The sequence below is a fragment of the Phlebotomus papatasi genome, chromosome 3 (assembly GCF_024763615.1).
Source record: "Phlebotomus papatasi isolate M1 chromosome 3, Ppap_2.1, whole genome shotgun sequence".
Taxonomy (NCBI): Eukaryota; Metazoa; Arthropoda; class Insecta; order Diptera; family Psychodidae; genus Phlebotomus; species Phlebotomus papatasi.
The window spans coordinates 57,330,447-57,351,487 of record NC_077224.1 but is presented as its reverse complement, the minus strand read 5'-3'; the positions used below and the strand labels follow the sequence as shown (position 1 = coordinate 57,351,487).

At 32.3% G+C, this 21,041-nt stretch overlaps 2 protein-coding genes across 3 annotated transcripts; one reads left to right on the top strand and one right to left on the bottom strand.

Moving 5' to 3' along the window:
* Positions 1 to 1,712: 1,712 nt before the first annotated feature.
* On the bottom strand, positions 1,713 to 20,828 carry LOC129806964 (probable DNA replication complex GINS protein PSF2). 2 transcript variants are annotated; one of them, XM_055855853.1, is made up of 4 exons: positions 20,498 to 20,828; positions 20,165 to 20,435; positions 19,982 to 20,092; positions 1,713 to 1,807 (listed from the first exon to the last, which is right to left on the bottom strand). In XM_055855853.1, exons 1-3 carry the CDS (start codon positions 20,740 to 20,742, stop codon positions 20,015 to 20,017), a joined length of 594 nt encoding a protein of 197 aa, XP_055711828.1. In that variant the 5' UTR covers positions 20,743 to 20,828; the 3' UTR covers positions 1,713 to 1,807; positions 19,982 to 20,014. The 2 variants fall into 2 exon arrangements, with proteins under 2 accessions (XP_055711828.1, XP_055711827.1); XM_055855852.1 differs by lacking the exon at positions 1,713 to 1,807 and having other exon boundaries at positions 19,883 to 20,092.
* On the top strand, positions 2,187 to 16,747 carry LOC129806963 (TNF receptor-associated factor 4). The gene is made up of 4 exons (XM_055855851.1): positions 2,187 to 2,711; positions 12,135 to 12,239; positions 12,310 to 12,471; positions 15,750 to 16,747. The coding sequence occupies exons 1-4, from the start codon at positions 2,496 to 2,498 to the stop codon at positions 16,677 to 16,679; spliced, it is 1,413 nt and encodes a 470-aa protein (XP_055711826.1). The 5' UTR covers positions 2,187 to 2,495; the 3' UTR covers positions 16,680 to 16,747.
* Positions 20,829 to 21,041: the final 213 nt, after the last annotated feature.

The following is a 21,041-nucleotide window of genomic DNA, read 5'->3' as shown; positions in this document are numbered from 1 at the left end:
ACAACAAAAAAAAAACAGCATTTCCTGCTGAAGATCGAAAGATAATTTTCAAGTCCTTTTGTAAAAGAGACATTTCTCTCTATCCCATTAATCTCATAGAAAATCGTGAATCACACAAAAATCATCATTTCTCTCTCCTAGGCTCTCACACAGAGAATACAAATTCAATTCTTCAGCAAAACACAAATAAAATAGTTACCAACAGAGACCAACTGGGAGGCAGATGTTCACAGAACTCACAAATATGATGCAAGCAATGTGAAATGTACATTAGCACAGTTGCAGGCACCAATTTTACAGTCGGAATAAAATTAGCAAAAATTAAATCTTGGATTATGATTACTAAAAAAAGGGTAATGATTCCTTTGAAAAACTTCAAATATTCTTACTAATTTCAAAGTACATGAATGTACTAAAAAATGCTTTTAAAAAACTTTAGTGCATGCTTGTACTAAAGTTAGCTGATTTGAGACTGTACCAATTTTCATATCTTAAGTAAAGTAAGTGTACTATAGATTTTAGAGAATTGTCTCAGCTTTTGTGGTCCGAGGTGAAACCTGGGGTGACATGATAACTTATTTTCGATACTATCGACTGTCGATTCTGAAAATTTTAAACGATACCTGTACTTCCTGTAAGTAATGTAGTTGTTTATCAACAGCCTCATTCTTCTAAGAATGTCGTAAGGAATGACCCAACAGTCCGTAAAAAAGCCGATAATCACTTAATCTAACAGATATAGATTTATCGATACTATCGATTCGATAGTGTCGAAAAGTTATCATTGCACCCCTGGCCTCGTTAGATCATACCCAAATTTTGGATTTACACATTTCGACACCCATAGATCACGAATGTCATGTCATATGCGATAAAAATCGATTTTCGTGAGCAGCACGTCCTCTTTGTCCTATAAGCACTTCTAGAGAGAGAACACAGAGAGAGATATCGACAAACGGAATCGACAACGATCCAATTATACCACATTTGGTAATATCAGATAAGGTATTTACCCAAAATTTAGAAAATCACTTGAAAAAATTGAAAAAAAAACATATAGCCACTTATGTTTTACGATAAATGAGAATATAGTACACAAAGCTTAACACACAAGAACTTTTGTTTTTTTTTTATGTTTGGACACATCAGGGAGAGAGGATTTATATCTACCTTTAATCATCTTGTTAATTCTACGTAATTGCGAAAATGTAATGTTAACTGTCAGCCAATAAAACAAAAATTAATTACTCGTAGGGTAAATGTGCTAAATTTCGGCATAGTTGCATGCAAGCGCCAAAGTCTCATGTTTGATATGGGATATTTTTAATACAAATTGATTTTTTTATTCCTTCTTCTTAAGGAGCGTTGCTTGGAACCTTGTAGACACTTCATCGTCTTTATTTATACTCTGAAATCATTCTTAATACATTTTAAAATGAATAAAAATGTAGACATAGCTTTGGTGCCCTATTTCGGCCACATTCATTCTCATAGTTCCCTGCCCTTCGGGAATTCTTCCTATGTCTTTTTCACGTTATCTCGTTTGTCGAAACTACATTTTCTGTTATTCTTTTGCATTGTATAATTTCTAGAGTATGTAAAACTAAAAATTCATGGAAATTCGAGGTACAAAAAAGGTGACCGGCATTGCAAGCTGGCCGGAATTTGGTACACTTACCCTAACCGTTTTTTTTCTTCAAAATATAACTCACCAAATAAAGTTGTAGAATGTTTTGGCGTTTGGTTCATAAGTTTATTGTCAATGAGGAAGGGGCCTGTGGAGTTTACATCCTTAAAAATATAATCCCTGCAATGAAAACAAACAGCTTATTATTATTTTTTAAATTTTTCTAAAGCAATTTTATAAAAATATTCAAGATGCAATAAGAAAACAATCTTTCAAGTCCTCTTCTAAGGAAGTGCAAAATAGAAAGTGAGAAAGATTCCTAATCTTTCTTGAGAAATAGCCCTTAGGAAATGCTTCTAATTGCCACAGCAAGCATTCTATGGCCAACACGTGTTCCCAGAGGACGTCCAGGACAAATGAGCAAGTCAAGAGGGATTTCAAGAGGGATGTTGTTAAAAAAAAATAAAACAACTACCCAGAGGCAAATCCTCCCAATTCGTCACTGTTTGTGAGCTGTTGGAATACAAGCTACTTTTTCCCCTCTTCAAACGAGTTAACCACTGCTGCCTCATTGGAACCTCTCGAAGCCCACAGTCACGGGAAGAAAATCAGTTGCTTCTGAAACATTCACCAGTGAAGACGCACTTAGAAAAGTTTCTCATTGAAGAAAACATTTGAGGGGACAATTTTTTTGTCGTGTCAATATTTGAATGGAGATTCAAGTCGCGAGTGTCTCAGGAATTCCAGTGAATTTTACGACTAAATAGTGAACTGTGTCAGTTTTAAGCGGAAAAGAGATATATAGCCCATCTTCCGCGGGGACTTATTGAGATATCTTAGAACAAATAAATCAAGTGAAGAGACAAAAATGGTACGAAGTCTCTCACAGTGGACAAAAACCCTGAGTTTCCCAGCACGAATTTCACCAAATAGAAATTCCAAAGAGTGCAACGTGAACGTTCATCCAATTACCCTACCACCACCTACACCGCCACGTAAATCACAGAACAACCATCAGCAGCAATCATCGCAGGAGTCTCCATCACCACAGCCAAATGTACCAATAACAGAAATTAGTCAAATTGTAAGTTCATGGGAGAGTCTGCACGATATTTATTTCTTTTTTATACTGCATACCTCAAGTGCTATTATCTCTTATTCTATCCCAAAGTTCCCTCAACTTTTCTTCATGTTTTACTCTTCAAAAATAAAAAAAAATTAAAATTTGCATAAGGCAACGAAATTGCAAAAATATTAGTCACAATCAGGTTTCACGGAGGTTTTTGGCCCACGAATAGATCTCTCACGGCAACTGAATGATCAGCACCAGGTGGAAGAAAAAAAGTCCACCTTTTAGCTCGCGCGGTGCAAAAGACGCTTTTGCGAAAAAAAAAGAAGAATTTAGCTAGCACCATGCGCAAAATATAAAGCAAAATTGTCCACTTGCCTACATCTTTTATATAATTATTGCTAGAGCAAGTCATTTTCTTGTATATTTCTTCTTGCACACCCATTATCTTGGCGGTGTATGCAAGAAAATTACAGATATTCCCACGGATTTATCGACCAGCAAATGGGTGTGTATAAGTGACTTAATCTCACCATCACTGGGGCCAAATCAAATACAAGTTTCTATTTAAGATTGGCCGTTCTTTTCTCCCTTTCGACATGTCTTCAATTCACAACAGTTCAGTGGATTAAATGATAGTGCTATACTATAAGTCATGAATGATAGCAAAGCCAAGGCTATCCTTTTGGTTGCTTTATCACCTCTCTATGTCACTTTAATTCTAAAAACGTCTAAAATCAATATAAGATCAGTAGGAGAAGGTTTTCAGGCTTCTCATACACTCTGGCTTCGAACACTTCATATTTTTCCCAAGTTCCTTTAATGAATGTGACCTCACTGAGAGAAATACGAAAAAGTTAAAATAATATTCCGGAAATGTTAATTTTACCCTGCAGTATTGATCCAAAATCGGTGTAAATATTACCCTTTTTAGGTGTATATGGGGTTAAAGTAAACCTTTTTCATGTTAATTTTACCCTTAAAAATGTGTAAAATTAACATTAAAAATGTTGATATATTTTCACACTTAAAAAGTGTTAAAGTTCTGAAGAAAAAAAGTTAATCGCGCCCTCTTTTTTTCTCAGTGATGGCAATGTATTTTTATTGCTAGTATTAAGTCACACAATTCCTAAAAAATTAAGTCAGATTCATTAAAGAAATGGGCAAAATTTGAAGTGTTCGAAGGCGGAATGTGTGCAAAACTTGAAAGCTTTCCCTTGTCCAGGAAATTTCAGTATATTTGCAATTTGAAAACAATGGGAAAAAATAATAATGTTATACAACATCCTTAAGGAACTACATTGGATCTTTGCTTAGAAAAAGATCCTGTAACCAATCAAGCAATTTGGATTTTGGAAACGATAGATCACCTTAAGATCCAATTGAAGTGGATTCTAACCCAAAACACTTGCTTTAAAAAACGCTCTTCCATCACTGAGAAATCCGAAAAAGTTAAAATAACATTCCGGAAATGTTAATTTTACCCTGCATTATTGATCCGAAATCGGTGTAAATATTATGCTTTTTAGGTGTATTAGGGGTTAAACTTACCCTTTTTATGTTATTTTTACCTTTAAAAAGGTGTAAAATTAACATTAAAAAATGTTAATATATTTTTACATCTAAAAAGTGTTAAAGTTATGAGGAAGAAAAGTTTATCGCACCGTTTCTTTCTCAGTGATTTAACTCTTTGAGTAAATTAAACTAAAAACTTTTGAATCTCTTTAAATTTAAGTTCTTGTGCCAAGAGACCTAAAATCCATTTTTTGGTTATGTTTAAGAAATTCTGAAAGCGTCTTGAGAATAATTACGAATTAGTAGGGACACTAGGGCAGAAGTCACAAATCAAGTATTTTTAAGATAAAAGGGATAGAGACTTCAAATTTTTACCATAGAGAGTCTTCATGAACCTCTTGAAGTGTACGAACCTGTTAAATGAATCGAACAAGGAATATGTTTTCATATTTCCGAATCCTATGCAAATTTATTCCAAGTGTTTTTTTTAAACATAGAAAATCTGGTTGAAAAATGGACCTAGGAAGTATTAGGAATTTTGGGTAAATTTTTAGAAAAACGTAATCTTAAAGAGTCTATAATATAACTGTACCAAATTTTAGCATAGTTGCATGTAAGCGCCAAAGACTTAAGCTCGAAATTCAATATTTTTAATATAGGGTAAACTGGGGTAATTCGGAACCATTTACAATTTGGAACATTTGTGATTCTCTCATCGTTTTAGAAATTCAAAAGGAAGAAAAGCCGTTTCTGTTCTTCTTAATCGCCTTTTTCTTCTAATTCGCGGTCTTTGTTTTCTCTTTGCTCATCTGAAACAATAAGAAAGTCTCAATTGTCCCAAATTACAAATGGTTCCAAAATACCTCATTTTACCCTAAATTGAATTTTATGCTACTTCGTTTTAAGGAATGTTGCTTGGAACCTTGTAGATAGTTTACCGTCTTTGTTTTTTTTCTAAAATCATTCTTAATACATTTTAAAATGAATAAAAATATAGGCATAGCTTTGGGAAATATTTCGGCCACCTTGATTATCATAGTGCCTTGCCCTTCTGGAATTCTTTCAGTCTTTTTCACGTCATCTCGTTCGTCGAAGTGATATTTTTGTTACTTTTTGCATTGTATAATCTTTAGAAGTGGTCGAAATTGCAAGCTATCCGAAATTTGGTACAATTACCCTATATCCCTTGATTAATCAATTCAAATATATTAGGCATATAGAATAAAGTTGAAAAAAATTATTTCCTCCAGATTTTTTTAAGTTAAAAAAACCGCAACGTCATTTTCAGTACAGATCTGTAGATGTGCTCTTTTACTTCATATAATGTTATTGCAAGATTCAATGGAAACAAGACTCTGTGTAGCATTTGAGAGCGTGTTTTGAAATTGTCCAACAGCATAATTGGACACTATCGAAAACTTCCTCACTACAAAAATTGTATCAGCAAATAAATTTCAAAGCTGTAATCATCTCGTCGAAATGATAGTGAAAGGGGGGAATTGAAAATTATTTAAACGATATGTCCAACAATTTTTCTTTCTCATTTTTCTTCCGTGGTCACAGAGCACAAGCAGAGAGACTTGATACTATAAAAAAAAGAGACATATAAGCATTATAGAGAATATTTCAATTGCCGGATATGATTCTCTTTTTTTTTTTTTTGTTATTCTTGTCTGCGCCTCTCTTTAATGCTCTGGACAATTAATGAGAGAAACATGACTGAAAAATTCTTTTGGTGGTCTTACGATGAGACATTGCGTGGAAAAGTGAAGAAATCCGTGAGAGATTCCTTTCCTTTTCGCCAAACATTTTATATTATGTATATGGTGGTTTTTAAGACACACCAATAAAAACGACTAACAGAATGTTGATTCAAGAATTTTTGCAGTTTGAGATATCGATAACTTTTAAATTATGAGCTAGACACGATGTGGGAAAACCTGTTGCTTTATGACTGTATAACTTTTAATTATCTCTTCACAAAATAGCCTAATTATTTTCGTTTTTCGCGAAAGGTAAAAAAGATCAACACCACATTCCGCACAAGTCTATAAAATACTTTTTTTTTTCAAAGTGATTTATGTGAAATGTCTTGAAATGTGTCGATCCTACCGAAAGCATTCATCATAGGAAATGCCAAAATAAAAGAGCAGAAAAGTGAAAATTTGACTAACAAATGGCTATTTTGAAGCCTTCAGAGGTCAATTTTCCCTGAATCATCCTTGAACCAATCACCATTAGCTCATTCTTACAATTATCTCAGCACTTTTAATCACTTCTCTCCTATAATGGTATTTTATTTTGAGCTTATAGACATCCAAAACTGATGCTCATTCTTCAGAGTATTATACATGGCTATTTATCAAATTTTATTGCACTTTTGCTTGAGAGAAAATATATATAGATTAATTGAGGATTAATTTAGGAGAAGAATGTGTATTCCGTTCTCTTCTTTGTTCCAAAACGCACGAAGAAAATATAAAATTAAAAAAAAACACTCATAACTGTGTGAAAGATGATTGAGAAGGAAGTTGAGAATTTCACGGGAATGTCTGTAAGTGAAGATCATTGATTCAAAGTGATAGATCACGAAGAAATACTTTCAAATTTAATTACCACACTACGGTCAAAACCACTGAAAAATTCGTAGAGCAAAATTGAACTTAAATAAACCACATTTTTAAAAATATTTATTTATTCAATTTGATCGTCAATCTGGCGGAAAAAAATACACCAAATTGTGGGAAAAGAGAATTGTATGGTAAATAGTGAAAGAATTTGTGCAAATAATATTTGCTATCCAGCAAAACATATGCCATAAAAATGGGAAAATTATCTTGCACGCTCCTCGAAAAAAAAAATACTAAAGTGCACAAAAGGTCACGTTTTTGGGGGAAATGAAAGTAACTATAAATAAATAGGGAGAAATATTTTTTTATAAGGGTGAAATGAATATTGGTAGAGAACTGAGTCATTTTGAGATAACTATCGTGTGGGCAAAGTTTTTGGTAAATAGAGGAGTGTTTTCAAAATATTTTAGCAAATATACGTTTAGGGTGAAAATTAAATTAAACTGTATCTCTGAAGTCAAACAACATTACTGTTTAGAATGGGTAATTTAATTTAAGAAAACAAATAAGAAAGATGTCTTTTTAAATCAAAAGCTTATTTAAAATTATTTTTCGAAAGCTCAATTCCGCTAATCCCGTTTAAAAGTGAGGTTATGGGCACTCTAACCTAGAAAAATCAGCCGATATAGTTTTCTTTTAATAAGTAATACCTAAATTTCCAACTGAAGATTTGCTATCTTATCACAAAACTTAATTTCCAGGGGCTTTTCATAACTATTGATCTAACGAGAAAAGTTTCTGTGGCATAGTTTATTAGGTTAGACTTTGGTGTATTGAAAAATTGAAGAGGGTTTAAATTGCTTCAACCAAATAGTTTCTAAAAAGTTTTATTTCTCTCTGCGTAAGTCGAATAAGTAATAAAAACAAGTGTAAGACTGAAAATTTAAGAGCTGTGCTTTTTACAAATACGTTTTTTTTAGGTTAGGTGTAACGGACGAAGAAATATAAGTAAATGTTTATTTTGATCACGCAAGAGAAGGTTTTATAGTTTTCTTTTTTGAGATTTATATTTAAAATTTAAAAAGCAAAATAAATGCTTTTCTTAGACACTTTTTAAATAAAGCTTTTACAGCTAATTAATTGCCTCTAGAGTAGTGAAATATTTGCTTTACATGGGAAATTGCAAGGTTAGGTTGACTCCAAAAAAAAATTAACAATATCGATCATTTAGATTTAGATCAAACTAGTGAAAAGGTTCGACTTGTAATTTTTTCTATAGTAAAATTCTCTACGTCTGAGATTATTCACAGTTTAAACTACGTTACAATTGGAAGTTTAGGAGGTTATGTCATATCACAGTTTTTTTAGGTTAGATTTAATGGATTTAATCAGGGGGGGATATTAGCTCTGAAAAATGCGACCAGTTTTAGTGTAATTTTTTTTCCTGTTTTCGTACACATTTCACGAGATATCTTAAAAACTACGTAGATTGCCTATTTGGGGTTTTCGGTTGCCTCTTCGTTATTAAATTGGCTTTTATTTTGTATCAGTATTTTTTGCTAATTCATTCTACAATGACAGAAAACAGATAATAAACTTAAAAGTTTTTTCGATGCACTAGAAACATATGAAAAACATAGGAAATGTCATGCCCCTGGATTTAATACAATAGAATTGCTGAAAATTATAAACGAACATGATGCAACCTCAGAATATAACAGCCAATAAATTAAGCAATTTTAAACTGTTGTGATTATCGTGATCCTAATTTTCTCATGATTGTGCATAGAATGCTGCTTATGAAGATCAAAAACTCTCAATAAAAATCCAGTAACTACTAAAATAAATCCAGTAACATTTCCTCTTTAGATTTTTCAAATCCCCTGACAATTTTAACATCTGAATTATCTCTGAACATTGATTTTAAATTATATATACCCAAAGAATTAAAAAAAAACGTAATAAAACAGATGACAAAATAGACAAAAAGCAGCTTAATATTTTTTGTCTGACATTTTCGTAATGAAGATCTTATATTGTGGGAGTTTGAAATGTTTTAACTAGCAGAAGTCATGCTAATTGCCCAATTATTTTTATGCAAATTTTTTTTCGATAAAATCAATACAGACGGTGTTAAATAACCGTGTTGTAACATGAGAAAATTTTACAATAGAACGTAAATGAAATCAAAAATATGGCTATCTACATAAATCAATTTAATAGTGTAAAATGATAGAGAGGTGACTTTTACAGTGCTATAAAAGAACGTAAATTAAACAAAAACACACAAAATAGCAAATAATAATTCACCTATTAACCTGGGTAGAATCAATAAATTTGTAATGTAATAAGTATCTAAGTGGTAGAAGGAAAATTTTGCTTTTGGGTCAAACTAAGTGATTGATCAATTACTAAAATGATGGAAACCGTTCTGTTCCCGTTTCCAAATGATAGCCTCACCAATAACAATAATGCTGTTAGTATTTGTATAGTAGTGAAAAGTAAATTTGAATGGCCAAAAGAATTGTTACATGTTGATTCAGATAAAAAAAATCCCATTTTCATCGACAAAGCCCAATTATATACACAAATTGGAAGTGTTGATAAACATTGAGAATAAACAAGATGATCATTTCATGAGGAATATTTCAATTTGTCGGGGCAACTTCATTGATCTTCAGGGCGATTTATACTCAGAGATCACATTTATCTGTCTAAAAAGTATAATTCTTGCTTTTCCTCAATAAAGGCAGTAACATATTGACCGTTAAGTTTGTATCAGAAAGGTCTAAGCCTGAATTTATCAAATTCGTATTTATTAATTTGGTCTATCTCATATTACGGGCACACAATGGATTAAGGGAAAGTTCCCATGCTTCGTATGATCCCAAGAAAATGACTAAATTTTTCCTATGTTTCTCAATAAATGTGAATTATAGCACCCTTGAAAAACGAGGGAAATTGCACAGTTTCTAACATATCTTGGGAAGTCACATTTATTCAGAATAATAGGAAAAATTTAGTCATTACGAAGTTTGGGATCGTACGAAGCATGGGCAGTTTCCCCTAAATAGTAGGGCTTGCATTCTATTATGCAAATGTACTAGATTCAAATCCTTTTTAGGTTGCTCAAAATTTTCTGCAACTCGCAATTGTGAATCGCATCGAATGATCTTAATTGGTCTTAACTCCACAGAATAAACCAAATTAAAATAATGTTTATCTATAGTAATCTCTCGTAATAATATCTGGGGTAAATGTTTGAAATTCCGGATTAACTAATTCGGAAGTTCGGTTTTTGATCATCAAGAAATAATTTGGTAAATATGTAATTTTTGAGTAACTTAAATAGTTAATAATAATTTTTAATGGAATTTTTATCAAATTTCGATAGCATTGTTTAAGTTTAAGCTCTAAATGGATTTGTCCGAGATTCTGCGATGTTTGGAATATAAAATTTAAAATGTGACTCTAATTCTCGTAAATCTGTTCCAATTCCAAACAAAAATTATTTTTTAGTTACTAGCAAACTAATTTTTATGAACTGAAATTTACAATTTTTTTTCAAAAATTCTTATTATATTAGATTTTTCTTTTTATAATCTCAATCGTCTCAAATATAATATAAATACTTTCTCCAGAGAAAAAGTTTAGTAGTTCTAAAGAAGAATTTTCTAGTTTATTTATTTTCTATTTATTTATATAAATTTCAAAGAAATAGTCCACCAATTCTAAGGTTCTATTATGAGCTTAAATTTTAAAACTAAAGATTTAATTTTATTTTTTTTTACATTTTGTCTCAAGAGAAACAAATTTAATACTCTAAAATTAAAGATTTTTAGCGGAAAATATCGCTCCTTGGAAATTACAAGGGGCCAATTCAATCTGAGCCATTTTTCAGGAGACAGAATGAAAGATTCAACTTTGTATAAATAATTATCTCAATTAAGTATGTTAATAAAAACAATTTAATTCTTTTCTATTTGTATGAGCATTATTATAAACATCGAAAAATACATATTTTTACCTTTCAAAATATGTTTTTTTTTTTATGAGTTAGCTCTTTGTCATTCTAAATGATGCGCAAATTTTCATGAAATTAGAATGACACGGGATCAACTTGCTTGAGTTAGTCCCTTGTTTCACAAAAAATTGAACGATAAATCTATTTTGTGCCCCTTGACTTCAAACAAAACCGCGCAAGCAATCATAAAGAGTGAAATTTTGAAAAACTTCTAATAACGACATTTATTGACTCATATCATCTGAAATTATATTAAATTCTCTGTCTGAGTGCATTAAAATCTCAAAATCGCCAAAAAGTGAGTTGGCCCCCTTGTAATTTCCAAGGAGCGAATGAAGCCGATTTTAAAATTAAACGCTTATGCCCTAGACAGACTTACGACTTAAGTCGAGAGACATCTTAGTGGGAAATTAATAGGAATGAGAATGTAGTCTAATCATAATTTTAATTACGATTACGTTACACTGTCTCTCGGCTTAAGCCCTAGGTGTCTCCAGAACAGTAAAGATGTCCAAATTAGGGTTTCCAATACGGGATCCCGGGATCCCGAAGAAAATGGGGCCCCGAAGATCCCGGGATCGCGAATGGTTCTTAATACCGGGATCCCGAAAACCGGGATCCTAAAATTCTAGATTTTCGCGATCCTGGGATCCCGAAATTCGGGATTAGTGAAACATTTAGATTCCAGGATCCTGAAATTTAAAAAAATCCCGGGATTTTGGAAACCCTAGTCAAATAAATATTTTGAATAAATGAAATTAATATTTTGAACAAATGATGAGCTATAGGTTAAAAATTGCAAGCTTTCATGGAAAAAAACCCAACAAAAGAATATAAATTTAAGAAGAACGGTGAAGTTTTGACGGTAAAAATTACACGTTTTCGGTGATCGTTTCTCACATTTTCCTCTAGTTTCTTCCAGTGTCATATTATATTCTGTCTATCTAATATCTCAAAAAAAATGTAAAAGATAAATTTATTAATTGCAAATACCTATGAGAAATGCAACAAAACGATGAGCCTTTGAAGATGACGGTAAAGATTTGACGATCAATGTGATTCATCCCCAAACAATAAGAATATGAATATTCTTTATCATTCCAACAACGGATAAATTGTGAATGACTCAAAATATTGAGGAGACCCAAGTGTGATCTCTCAATAAAGAGTCATTAGGGAAATTGTATGTTTACACAGGCCTTTCAATTTGACTGAAAAGTTAAAAGTCCAGAAATGTCACTCCGGGAATCTCACTTGGGAGTGATTCATACATAAAATGGTGTGACTAAACAGTGACAATAACTGGGCAACCTTTGGCACTCTTTTCAGATCTATCCCGATCCTGATTCCGAGAAGGCAATCATGGGTTCCCTGGTGTTTTGCATTCACCACAAACAGGGCTGCAAGTGGTCAGATGAACTGAGGAAGTTGAAGGTAAAAAGACTTGTCGGCAATTTAAAGTAAAAGAATCGTTAGAGATTTGATATCGATTGCTCATTTTTAGGCCCATCTCAATACATGCAAGCATGATGCTGTGAGATGCCCAAATAAATGTGGCTCCCAAATTCCCCGTATCATGATGGCAGATCACCTGGCCTTCACCTGCATCCAGCGGCGAGCCGTATGTGAGTTCTGCAATATCGAGTTCACCGGACAGGGCCTCGAGGTGGGTGTTGCACCTTTTTTTTACGCAATGTTTTTTTTTTCGTGTGTAGAATTACAAATACAATAAGATGGGCTCTTTTGAACAAAAGGAAAATTTAGGCCATACAATTCTTAACATGTGTTTCTGTTAGTGGAGAAAGCTTAATTAACTTTTGAAGACACTAAATTAATTTACAATGTTTAAAAATATCGCAATCATTTGAATTTGTTGCAAAATTTCCACTTGAGCGCGACTTGTGGTGATCATGTGAACTTTGTGTGTTCTAGGAAGTTACAGGGGTTTCCTTATCACTATACATAGAAAAAAATATTTCGTAATAATTTGTAAATCCCCGCTGGGAACTTAAATGCTGATAAATAGAACAGCTCACTATAAAGTTCGTAAAAGTATGTAATTCTTCACCAACATTGTTCATAACTTGAGCACATTATGAGCATTTTTTTGTTTCTTTACAAATAATTGTTCGTATGGTTTTTGTTTGTCTGATAAAACTTTACGAACAAGTGAAAAATTTTTAACAAACATTTTTTGTATGTTTACGAACATTTACAAACATATCGATGGCTCAGAATATAATACGAATAAGTCGCGAATGGTCGACTTTGCAGCGAAGCTGAAATTTTACACGATGACTTATAGGTTTTTTAAAACTTGAAACCCCTATAACTTTGAGAATAATTAACTTTCGTCGGGTATAATACTCATAGAGACGGTAGAAGCTGTGAAAAATCGACTTATTCGACTTATATTCTGTCAAATCGATGTATTTGTAAAAGAAAAAAAAAGTCGGTAATTGATCATTTTACGAACAATGTTTGAGAAAAAAGTACAAACTTTTACGAACTTTTAAATGGGTCATACAATTTACGAGCATTTCATAAGTCTTCAATAGGAATTTACAAACATTTATGAACAATTTTACAAAATATTTTTCTGTGCAAACATCTTCTTTGTTTGGCATGATATTGATCTATTGATAATAAACTTTTTACAAAAATTATAGATATTAAACCGAAAAAGGGTTTGTGGGAAAGCAGTTCAAGTTTTGTCAAATAGAGTCAAATAGAGGTAGAATGTGGTTATAATTTAAAAGTCTATGAAAGGGTTTATAGTTCCGCAGCCGAATTAATGATTTAGCATTATTATAAACCAGGTTTGTATAGATAAAAATATTCGCGGTATGAGTAGCTACATACCTTCAAATTCAGGAATTGTTAAGGGAATTGACAAATGTTTGTATAGCTACAAACCTTGGAGACAAAAAAACTGTAAATCGCCTTTTTTACAAACCTTTTGTTGCTAAACAAAATAATTTGTACTTTGCTTAATATTTATTACTCGTTGTTCTTTACACTAAGAAAAAACCTAAAAAGTTAAAAAAAAACTTTATGGCAGAGTTGAATTAACTCTACGAATATCGATGTAATTGTTACTCTTTTTCGTTGTAAATTTTGGTAAATAGAATTGAAACAACTCTTCGTGCGAGTTGAATTAATTCGTCGGATATCGATATAATTATTACTCTTTTTCGATGTAAAATTTCATCTCGACTGAAGTATATGCTTAAGTGTTTTCGTTTTAAGAATATACATCAGTCAAGAAGATTTTCGTGTGACAAAGTTCATATGGAAAATTAACTAGAAATATGCCTAACAGTGTTTCATGAAGACATGTGCGGGCATCATACGTGATATTTCGATCGAAATATAGGGAACTTCAGATCAAGAATATAATAATAAAAAAATGATAAAATAAAAAAAAAACATAAAATTGCAAAATCTATCCATTTTCGGATTTGCAAGTTATTTTAACTCCAAAAAAGATTTTGTTAACTCTTGGAACGAGTTATTTTAACTCTTAAAACGAGTTATTTTTAGTCTTAAAAAGAGTTATTTACACTCTTTTGTCATGTAAATTTTAAAACAACTCTTCCGAATATTACACCTAAATAGAAGTAAAATCAACTCTAAAATATAGTTAATCGAAAATCACAACGAAAAAGAGTTAATTCAACATCGATTCGAGTAAGTTTTAATCGATTATTTTTCTGAGTGTACTTAATTCATTTCTGATTGTTTTAATTATTTTAAGACGAAACATCATCTACTTAAAATAATTCAATATTTCGATAAAAATGTATTCAGATATTATTAATATTACTAATAATAATTGTTAGAAAATTTTATATTTATATTTTGTATTTTTTACCTTCATGATTTGTAGTTGAACAAACCTTTTCTGTAAAATAAATTAATTACAAACCTTTAACATCAAGGTATTGTAGCAGAACTGAGATGAGAAATCCGAAAAAGTCAAAATAGCATTTCGGAAATGTTAATTTTACTCTGTGTTGATCCGAAAACGGTTAAAATATTACCCTTTTTAGATGTATTATGGGTTAAAGTTACCCTTCTTTCATGTTGATTTTACCCTTAAAAGGTGTAAAATTAACATTAGAAAATGTTGATATATTTTTACACACAAAAAGTGTTAAAGTTTTGACGACAAGAAGTTAATCGCAGCCTCTTTTTTCTCAGTGTTGTAATAGTGCTTGATTACAAACATTGGCTCTAAAACTACAAACCATTTACAAACTTTTGTATTGGAAACATATTATACCGCGAAATCTAGTGGAAATTTTACCACGATATTTAACAAACAAATGATTTAACCCTTTAAGGACAATTGGAACACCGGTGTCCCATAAAGAAAATAATTTTTCCTGACTACCTAAAATTATTTTTTTCTTATCTTTGCACGTAATTGCAAAAGAGAAGGTTGAAAGAATCTAGGATATTTTTTGCAAGTTTCCAGCTATTTGATACATAGTAAATTCTTAAGCTCAAAAATGACGAATTTTTACATTCTCATATTGAAAAAGTATTTTTATTATTTTTTATATTTCAATTTTTTTTTAAGCAAAACCGTTTTCGAAAAAGAAACTACAATAGTCAAACATAATATTTTTTGATTAGAGTGAAAATTATCATTCATTGGTATTGTCAGAAAAATTACTTAAATTTTTTGGCTATTTTTGTCCCTATCGTTCATAGAGACCAAAAATACACCGAATCAGCTACTGTTGGATTTTCTAAGGCTAGATGTAAGACCTTTTACTGATTTTGTTTCTCAGTTTAATTTTTATTGTTAATTTTCAGTCCGTAAAAAGTGTCTCGTCGTTAAAGAGTTAACAAACATTTTGTTGATATTCAAATATTTATTTGGATATTTTTTACACCACAAACTCTTCATATTAATTTTTTTTTTGGTTTTTGCAGGAACATACAGGAACCTGCAGTCAGGAGCCAATTTACTGCGAGGCGAAATGCGGTGTACGTGTCCTCCGTGGTCGAATGTCCATCCACCGAGTCAAGGACTGTGCCAAACGGATGCGACGCTGTGTCCATTGTAACAGGGAATTTTCAGCAGATACCCTCTCTGCCCATGGTGCTTCCTGTCCTCGGAGTCCCGTTCCCTGCCCACAACGCTGTGACATTGGTCCTATTCCTCGTGCAGAAATCGACAACCACCTTCGTGAGGAATGCAAAGCCCTGACAATTCCATGCACCTTCCGAGACGCCGGATGTTCCTTCAAGGGACCACGGCATCTCCTTGAAAATCACATTGAGAGCAGCATCGGCTCCCACCTGTCGCTGATGGTGTCTCTGGCCAGTCGCCAGGAGAAACAGATCCAGGCACTTAAGAGCACGGTTTCTAAGCTCAGTACAAACTACACAGGGACCCTTCTGTGGAAGGTAACCGATTGGGCAGCCAAAATGGTGGAGGCCAAGAGCAAGGATGGTCTGGAACTCATCTCACCGCCATTCTACACCAGCCAGTACGGCTACAAGCTTCAAGCTTCAATGTTCCTCAACGGAAATGGCCCTGGCGAGGGCACTCATGTCTCCGTCTACATCAAAGTTCTCCCCGGGGAGTATGATGCCTTACTCAAGTGGCCCTTTGGTCACTCCATCACATTCACCCTATTCGAACAGGGAAACGGAGGAAGTCAGGGAGGAGTAGCTGAATCTTTCGTACCAGATCCAACGTGGGAGAATTTCCAAAGACCCTCCACCGAACCAGACACTCTGGGCTTTGGTTTCCCGCGCTTCATTTCGCACGAACTACTAACAAGACGACCATTTGTCAAGGACGATACCATCTTCCTCCGCGTCAAAGTGGATCCCAGCAAAATTGTTGCGGTATAGAATTTCTCCAAATTTAATTATTGTAAATACTGTGTATTTTTTTTATCCAAGACATCTCATCTACTTACGTTTTTAGGATTTTAAATGATGCATTTACTAGAGCGTAGGAACAAATCACACAGAGTTGGAGAGAGTCAGACGGCATTTTTTGTAGATAAGATTGAGATTTTCTTTGCAAGTTGGACAAGTTGAAAAATTGGCGGTTCGTTAAATTATTTACAATTGATATGAACTTTATTATGCGAAAGCGGTAAGATTTTTTGCAAAAATTTAGTAGTTTTCCAGCATTGACTAAAAATATTATTAATTAAAAATATTCTCGATATGATCACTGCGATCACCGTTTTAGGGCATCCCTAGCAATATTGCAAAAATATTTATAGTTTGGAAAGTTTTCTCTCGATTTTATCTTTATTAAGTGAATAAAAGACGCTAAAATTTTTGGTATGAAAAACATTGAGCATTAAAAATAGAAGAGTAATAAGCTGAGACACATACCAGCCAGCCGGAAACAAACTAAAAATGTTTAGTTCGGAAAATTATGACAAATTATTTTCTATTTCTTCATGATATTAACATTCACATTAACCCTCTAATGGTTACTGCAGGATAGCATCACAAAAATCGTATTTGCAGCGACAATAAAGGTTTTATTTATTCAAAATTGCTTTAGTATCCTCGGTAATAGTCTTGCTAACATCTTTTAAAAGTTTGAACTCATTTTGACTCTTCGTTTAGTTGCTATCCAAAGTTTTGTGTGACAGGTCAGAGAAAAAGTAGGTTTTTTTTGTGAAAAAAATCTCATTTCCAAATTCAAGAAAAATACCGGTTTAAAGTAGTCTGACTAAAATAAATTTATTATTTACTGAAAGATATGTCGTTCTACTTTATGTATTTTATTTGAAACATTTGAAAAAAGTAAAAATATGAATTTTAGAAGCAAAAAGAGTTTCAATTTTTTTTTAATTATCGCATTTTTCGCCTAAACTAAAAGTGATAATGAAGAACGGATGGTATTTTTGAGTTTATTGAACCGTAATTAGTCTAGAAAAAATTATCACACTGCATTTTATTGCATATTTAAAAGTTGGACGTTAGAGGGTTAAACTTTACAAAATTTTTCTTTTAGAATCTGCTTTAAAAAAACTAGTAAATTTAGTTATATATGGTTAGGGTCTCGGCTTACCATCGAGTCCTCGCTCACTCCTTTTCAAATTCCCATATTTTCATAAGTAAATTACTTATTTTGCTTTCCTTTACAATTTCACTATTGGCGGTTAACTTACCTAAAGATTCACTTAAAGAAATTAAATATTATAACAAGTTTTACCAATTTTTTGCTAATTTTCCGTAACAAATTCGATTCTAAATTTAGATTTAAATTTACATTGAGAATGAAAAACTGAAATTGAAGTGTAACACCAATCAAAATTGTTTGTTTTTTTTTTTTGCAGCGTACAAATAAATTTAGTTGAACATGGTGTAATATATTCAATTCATTATCAATTAAAGTCATAAATTCAGTTAACACTAAACTTACCGATTCTTATTGATCGTTTTTCCTAACACGTTCAGTCAAATGATACAAATACTCAACAAATTTTTCTTGGTAAAGAGGGACAAATTAGACTTTAAAACACTTAAAAATAATTTACATGCATATTTTTGAAATTCATAAAGTTTGATAGCGACATTGCACCGCTTAAATATGTGTTTATTTTAAAAAGTTTATAAACCGGTCAATTGAACCGGTTTTGGTAGGTTTAGTGTTAATGAAATATGAAAATGCAAACAAAAATTCTAAAGAAAAGTGAATAAGCTGTCTTTTTCAGAGTAGAAATAACTTTATTAAGAAATTACAATATTTGTTTTGAGAGAAAATTTATCAGTAGAGTATTTTTTGAATATCATAGTTGTTCTATAAATAAAAGAAAATAACAAATTTGAATAGGTATTATTTGTCTGATGAGTTTACTTTTTAGAAAATATTAAAATTATTATTTCATTATCAAATACTTCCAAGGTTATTATACTTTAGTCATTTTTTTTATTTGGTAAAAAAGTTAGGTCGTAGTGTGCTTAACCTAAAAGCCAGAATGTATTTAAAAGCGTAATGTGTATTTTTTTAAATTCTAATTTAAACAATAATTTTAATTTTGAAAAGCTTAACCTTTTCTCAAATATCAAATGAAAAAAAATACTATTGTCACATGTACAAAACAAATAGCTTTTACAGTTTCTGTTAACTGAAATATCCTTTGATTCTTTTGAGGTTAAGCACAACCTAATCTTAAATTCCATTATGACGCCTTGAACCGTAATAGAATGAGTTTCTATCTTGAAATTTTGATTCTAAACAATTTTTCTACAATAAAAAATACGTTTTAGGCTTAAGGGTTAAAAAAACAAAAAGTTAAGATCTCGAGGAAAATTATAGGTTAGGAATAAAAATTTAGGGTTAGAAAATAAAATTACAAATTCACAAAAGGTAAAAAACAAACGAGCAGTAAAAAAATAAAAATGAGCAGTAAAATATCTAATTATTTTCAGTAAAAAACTTAAATGTTTACAAAAATGGGTTTAATTTATATATTTAACAATTAAAATTGTTGCATATAGAATAAACAGCCCTTTATTTTCCCTTTGCCAAAATTTGGACGATAATATCACTGTTACATTTTTTTTGTTACTGCTCAATTTTGACTTTTTACTGCTCATTTATACAATGTCATTCACAAAATACCGAACTAGCAAGGGAATGCTTAGAGATCAATTCTCATCTTATCCTTCAAATTGCTATCAGGACAATCTCCAACTCTGCTCATTAATCCATTGTGTATAGACCAGTAAGACGATTAATTGTGTCCATAAGTGAAAAAATTATGGTACATTAATTACCGAAACGGCATTAACGAATAATTTCAATTTAACACCAAAATTTCTCTATTTTCTCAACTTTTGTGTGACTTTTTAATCGTTTATCTTCGCTGGAAATAAACCAAAGGTGTTTGGCGGGCTTTGTGGTAAAAAAAAGATGATTTCTTCTATTTTGCAAAGCCCACAAAATCAATTCGACAACGAGTCATTAAGTTAAGTTTTTTGTAAATAACATCTTGGTGAATTACTAAAAATGCATTATTATTTTTTGTAAAGAACCATCTTTATCTATATCTTTTCTCAACTCTAGCATGACTTTGTGTGTGTAATTTTCTCTCGTGCGTGGGAGAAGTGGTTTTATTTGTATTCAAGAGAAATGAAAAATAAAGAATGAGAATTTGTACATGATCTTTCACTTGACTTACTTGGTGATGAGATCTTCGGGATGAATTGCACTCTCAAGATGTTGAGTGCATGTGCTGGATTGTTGAGGAATTTCTCGTGCGACTGGCATTGTAGGCGGCTTGTTCAGCTCCCTGGGAATGCGATAGAAAAAACTCAATCACCATAACTGTTCAACTTCCGGAAGATGCACTTAAAATCATTACCCTCTTTAGGCGGGCCAGAAAATCCAGAGCATGGGGAAAGAGTGGAGTCCATGTATGAATTTCCAGACTGGTTAAATGATCCAATTTGATCCTCTGTTGGTCTCCTCGGATGAAGTTGTCCATGAAGGAACGAAATTTAGAACTTCTTATGTCGTGGATGTCTTTGATGAGTGTCCTGACTTCTGAAGAGGCGGGTATATCCTCAGCAGCCACTGAGAGTAGCAATTTAGTCACTGGCATGTAGTGACTGTCCGGCATTTTCACAAAACTCCTGGATATCAAACAGAATCATTTCAGCTGCTTGGATTTAATTAATAAAACAATATTCCTCACGCTTGTCTCTTCTCCTCTTCCTTCAGTTCCTCCAAATCGTTCACATTCATCCATGCCGGGGCCACAAAACGACACCTTTGGCGCTTCCTCAAGTGAATACCTAACCACAATGGTACATGCACCGGCAATCCAGCCCGAAAAGGGCCAACACTGCCAGAAATCAAGTGAATTGCATCACAGGTAAAGTTTGGGATAATCCCCAAGATTGTGTTTTCACTCAAAAACTCAATTTCACTGGGCTCCATTGTCGAAAAATGAGAAAATCTTTAGAACACAGCTTTTCCACAATAACAATCTCCCGCCAAAACTGAAACGTCAGACTACTAGCGCCAGCGCTCAAAAAGAGAACTATAATTATTTATTGTTTTGGTTTTCACGGTTTTGTCAAATTGTTTGTGTCCTGAGGAAAAATTCTCGTTTTATCAAAGAAAAACTCAAAATATTGTAAGGATAGTGGTTAAAAGATTTTCTAGCAAGTCTGAAGGATCATATTAGAAGGAATTTTCCCACCTAAAAAGCTATGGATTGGATAAAAGTGGAAGAT

Bases quoted from the DNA above. Each gene is read 5' to 3' on its own strand.
- LOC129806963 (XM_055855851.1), top strand. From the start codon at position 2,496: ATGGTACGAAGTCTCTCACAGTGGACAAAAACCCTGAGTTTCCCAGCA. The intron at 2,712-12,134 runs GTAAGTTCATGG...CACTCTTTTCAG, and splicing joins TAACAGAAATTAGTCAAATT to ATCTATCCCGATCCTGATTC. The intron at 12,472-15,749 runs GTGGGTGTTGCA...TGGTTTTTGCAG, and splicing joins TCACCGGACAGGGCCTCGAG to GAACATACAGGAACCTGCAG.
- LOC129806964 (XM_055855853.1), bottom strand. From the start codon at position 20,742: ATGGAGCCCAGTGAAATTGAGTTTTTGAGTGAAAACACAATCTTGGGG. The intron at 20,436-20,497 runs GTGAGGAATATT...TTTGATATCCAG, and splicing joins GAAGAGGAGAAGAGACAAGC to GAGTTTTGTGAAAATGCCGG. The intron at 20,093-20,164 runs GTAATGATTTTA...TCGCATTCCCAG, and splicing joins TTCTGGCCCGCCTAAAGAGG to GGAGCTGAACAAGCCGCCTA.